Source organism: Triticum urartu, chromosome 3 (genome assembly GCF_003073215.2).
Source record: "Triticum urartu cultivar G1812 chromosome 3, Tu2.1, whole genome shotgun sequence".
In the NCBI taxonomy this organism is placed as follows: Eukaryota; Viridiplantae; Streptophyta; class Magnoliopsida; order Poales; family Poaceae; genus Triticum; species Triticum urartu.
In genome coordinates, this window is record NC_053024.1 from 52,170,499 (window position 1) to 52,175,551 (window position 5,053).

The 5,053-nt window shown below is 54.6% G+C and overlaps 1 protein-coding gene across 1 annotated transcript; it reads right to left on the minus strand.

Moving 5' to 3' along the window:
- Window positions 1-680: 680 nt before the first annotated feature.
- LOC125542768 lies at window positions 681-4,804 on the minus strand. Its single transcript, XM_048705940.1, has 6 exons — window positions 3,990-4,804; window positions 3,753-3,839; window positions 3,406-3,636; window positions 2,772-2,936; window positions 1,667-1,720; window positions 681-1,536 (listed from the first exon to the last, which is right to left on the minus strand). The coding sequence occupies exons 1-6, from the start codon at window positions 4,722-4,724 to the stop codon at window positions 1,012-1,014; spliced, it is 1,797 nt and encodes a 598-aa protein (XP_048561897.1). The 5' UTR covers window positions 4,725-4,804; the 3' UTR covers window positions 681-1,011.
- Between the last annotated feature and the right edge of the window lie 249 nt (window positions 4,805-5,053).

The window sequence follows — 5,053 nt, forward strand, 5'->3', positions numbered from 1 at the left end:
AAATACACAATAATGATCGCCTGAAGTGCCAAATAGGAATTACCCTTCTTCTCTGCCTCACACAACCTCAACTTGTGCATCAGACCTCCCACCCTCTCCATCATACCCAAAACTATGATGACCTTGGTTTTCTAAAGGGGTGTATTATGAACGTGCATCCTAGCACCACACGTAAGGCTTATGGTGGATTGGGAAGGGCTGCGAGATCGCCCGAGTGTTGATCACCAGGGCAGAGGAATGGGATCCCCGCTGCCGAACAAGCAACACTATTGGAGATCGAGATCACCTAAGAGGACTCTAGGGTTTGCCAGCACGAGCCGTTGAACCCCCTCGAGATCGCCTGAGTGCCAATCATGAAATTGTCAATAGAGGGACGGACAATAGGCTTTATACACGGGCATGTTTGCTATACATATAAAAAGAACAAAAGAACGAACAAAAAAACATGGGCTTTCAGCTTCATCCGGTAATTCGCCACTGATTTCGCCTCCTGGGTCTTCAGTTCGCCATAGCAGCATTATCGTGGAGGCCCAAAGTTTAGGCTGGCTTTGCGCCTTTTCTTATTCAGGCGCATCCCCGAAATCCTCATCGGTTCGAACAGCAAGCAATTGTCTTTTTGAACATCAATTGTAGCTTGATGTATACCCAGAAGCATTATGGTACAACACACGCACATAAGAGGATACAAAAAAAATTCCACATTACTCTCTCTATATATATGTTAGTTTCTTCACGTATACACGCTACGTAGCTCAAAAGAAAAAGAAACAAGCCTCAACCACATCAAAAGAAGCGCCGCGCGACATACGTATCAACCCGATCGATAAACCACTAGCTAGCTATATATATAGGATCGATGCTGTTGCTGCCCGTTCCCTTGGCAATGCTCATCACGTACGTACGTACGTAGTAGTAAGAAATAACGATCAATCAGCAGTACTTTTTTCTTTCAATTAAGTAGAAGATCGATGGATCTCCTTCTTCTCTGGCACCGGCGATGATCAGTACGTACTAGGGGCAGTGCACGTTCCGGCCCGGCCCGCCGTAGTAGAAGTAGTTGCCCCAGGCGCGGTTGTAGCCGCCCTGGATGCCGTAGCAGGCCGGGTGGTCGGCGACGAGCCGGAGGTCTCTGGCGGGGAGGAGGTTGTTGTCCCAGTCGACCACCTGGACGTTGCGGAAGTAGGCGGCGCGATTGAAGCCCTCGCGCGGGAAGTGACCGCTGCCCATCTGCGTGGGGGTGTGGGAGCCCGAGGGGCGCGTGTTGACGACCTCGCCGCCGAACTGCACCATGTTGGCGTGGCCGCCGAGGTGGGAGAAGAGGGAGGAGGGCCAGTAGCCGACGAGCGGGCCGGAGCCGAGCTGCAGCCACCAGTGGCCCCGGCGCGGGTCCTTCCAGATAAGCAGGCTGATGTCGAACTGGCGGCCGTTGTATGCCGACGCCGGCGAGATGGCGGCCCCGATGGCGATCCGCCGGTTGGTCTGCACGAACCCCGAGCAGTGCAGGTTGTAGCACCCCGTCGCCTGGTACGCGTCGCTCTGCATCCATGCATGCATCGACACTTCATTTAATTTGTTGTGTTGTTGCACTGGTATGAGCTATGAAGAAAGATGCATGGTGGTGCAGTGCTGCAGTGTTTTGGTTGAGAGGAGGAGGAGGGGGTTTTACCGTCCAGTAGGTGAAGAAGCGTGGGCTGTTGTCGCCATACAGTTGAGGGCTCACCTAAAAGAAAGCAAGGAACAGTGCGGAGAGTTAACACGTATGGACTGCAGGCAACCAGCTCATCAGCTCACATCGGTTTGACCACGACGTAGAGAGTACCACACTGGTTTCAAACCCAACAACCAGAAAACAAGAAGTAATCGGGTCAACTGTGGCACTGGCTTACATGTCGACCGAATCTCATTAATGATCGACCCCCAGTTGTATTTCCACCTCCTTTCTATACTAGACAGTCAACATGTAACCACATGCAGGTCAAGCATGCTAACAAGATTCGACTTACAGTTTACTGCAAGGAGACAAGGATGCATGTTCACGCTTAAGATGGCGATCAAGGATGCATGTTCAGATATTCTTGATTGAATCTCAACTATAATGGTGTCTTGACTACTCCGCTAATCTGAATATATATGTACTTAAAATGCTTGACCATGACTTATCCTCCATGCATGTAGCTAGTACCTACTCCCTCCGTACGGAATTACTTATCGCAGAAATGAATGTATCTAGACGTATTTTAGTTCTAGATACATTCATTTTCGAGACAAGTAATTCCAAACTAAGGGAGTAGTAATGTGACTAGGGATGGAGGGAGGGATGAAGCTGGGCATTCAAGCAAGGGCCTGCGGTGCAGAGCTCTGTGCTGCCATGCCATTGCTAGCGCATACACACCACATCGATCGACCTGCCACATTTACTCGCTTTCACCAACCGGAGAGACGGACAGCCTGAAGAACGCGTTCTGCGACTGCGAGCCAGCTTCCCTCCCTCCCATTATAACTAGATCGCTTTGCAGCCACGGCGATATGAATGAAAGCTGCCACTGTCAACTCACTCAGCTCCTTAACTTCCTACACTATGCAGCTCTAGTCGGCGAAAGACCATGCAGTGATTCTCCATATCTTTCACATTAACACTCTTCCATGGTTTGCTTTCCAAATGTGATTTGGTACGGTCTCGAGAAGAAGAAAATTTGTTCTTTCATGGTAGTAGTAGAATAGCAAGAGTAGTTTGCATGCAACGAGATAAGGGGAAGATGGAAGGTATGTACCTGCCAGCCGGCTTCGATGGTGTTGAGGTCGTTGCCGAAGGTGCCCGAGATGACCCAGATCTGGGAGAGGCTGAACTCCGCCGCCGACGCCACCCTGGCCGGCCACACGTTCAGGCTCGCCTTGGCGCCGTAGAACTGGTCGCCGGTCACGTACCCCACCGCGTGCTGCACCACACATACGCCAAACGTCCATCATCAAGCCAAGGTCCATGCCATCCACGTACGGACGCTAATGAATGCCACTGACTGCCAGCCAGCGCGGGCGCGCTAGCTAGGCGGGCGGCGCCATTACCGCCGCTGCCGCGGTTGTCGCCGCGCCGATCGCCATTGCATCGCCATCCCCGGCCAGTGCCTCAATCAATGTCCTGTGCGCGCACAGACGCAGGTTGATGCTAGTAGCTAATGCTATCCCCAGCACAATCAATGTTATCCAGCTACTGCGCGCTATACTATTGAGCGATGGTATGGGATCATGATTTGGTTGCGTGGTTAAGGCCGCAGTTACTGGCTCGGACTGTTGGTCAGTGAAGCCGCTGTCGATCAATTTTCGATGGTACTGCTAATCTGGTCGGTCAGTATTGATGATGAGATCGCCGTACGTGCTCGTAGTTATCGGCTAGGGGCGTAGCAGTACCTCGTGGCCGTCGCTGGTGGAGTCGCGGCGGACGCCGGCGGCGCGGGGCTTCATCCCGTACCGCCGGAGGGAGCCGGAGTATCGCCGCAGGTCGCTCTCCGTGGTCCGCCGTATAGGGACCGTCCCGCCGGGGCACGACTCGCCGGTGTCGCTCCACGCCTGCGGGAACACGGCGTCCCCTTCTTCCTCCGCTGCGTCGGCGCTGGTCTTGGGCCTCTCCTCCGGCTCAGGCTGCAAACAAAAAAGTCTACTTCAGGACGACGGCCGCTGATCGGTAAAAGACAGACAAATAAGAATGCAGCATTGGTGTAGTTGGCTAGAGAGAAGGGACGGATGGGATGGACGACCTCTGGCTTTTGCCCTCTCAACGTTGGGTGGTCAAACGCCGGCTGGAGGTGCGCCGGCACGCAATGGATGACGTCGCCGTCGGAGCTCTGCGTACAAAACGAGTGTAGCGTCAGTATTGCTCGCTCGGCACAAGAGAAAATGTCCATAAGAGGTAGCGAGGAAGCAGATGGTGAAAACTTGAGCACGGGCAAACATGAAGAGCAGGCGCAAGCAAAAGAAGGAAAGCCGACACTCGCCTGAATGGTCTTGACGGAGGCCTTCTTCATCTTGTCCATCTTGGCCAGGATGCTCTGGTACTCTCGCAGCTCGTCCCCGGAGCGGAACTCCGTCGTCCGCGTGCTGTTTCCCCTGCCGCCGCCGCTCGCCGACACCGACGAGCACGAAACGACGAGCAGCACGAGCAGCAAGGGGACGGCTGGTCTGGGCCTCTTGCCGCAGCAGCTAGACGCCATCGACGCCCGTGCGTGGGCTTCTTCTTCTCTTGGATTCACCTCAAAACCTCGTAGACAGGGAGTAGAGTCGTTGTTGCTCGCTTGTCTGTATCCGCTTCCACCGGATCGCCTGCTTGTCCTCTTCCCCGCCTCCTCCCCTGCCCCTATCGCTTGGCTTCTTCTTCCCTTGACTCCTCGCTCGAGAGAGACTACTCGACTATAAATATAGGAGCGCGGTGGAGGAGGTGGAGTGTGGCTCAGCTGAGGCGCCGAGCCTCGCTCGATGTCAAGCTGGAAGGTCAACCAATGTCGCCGTGCAGCGGTTGGGGGTGGGGGTGGGGATGGGGGAGGGTGGGGGAGCTGAGCTTGAAGCTTTGAAGTGATGTGGTGGACGGAGTGATGAGTTCCGACACGGCGGGTTGAGATGAGCTTCAAGTTGAGTTGCTCGCGGCTGTGGCTTGGGTTGCAGCTGGGGCACGCTTTTTCCCGAGGAGAGACACGCCCCTGCCCCGCGCTACCCATGCCTAGCCATGGCATCATCTCATTTTATATCATGCTTGGGTCCATGGTCCTGTCCCCCTCTCCACATTCCCTTCCCCGCTCCTCCCCCCATGAACGAAAAAGAAAGGTCGGAGCTGGCTGGATGGATGGATTACTGCAAGCAAAGCACCATCGTCGATGCAGATGCAGACAGTGGGGGTTCAGCTCAGTCTCAGTGGCGCGTACTCCTACCACTGCCGCTCAACTTTGCTCCGTCAGGGGAATAAAGAAAGAAACAGAGCGTGTGTGCGCGCGCTCTGGGGCATGGCATGGCATCGCACCGCACGCGTCCTTGGGTGAGTGTGCATTGCACCGAGGAGAGGAGCGAG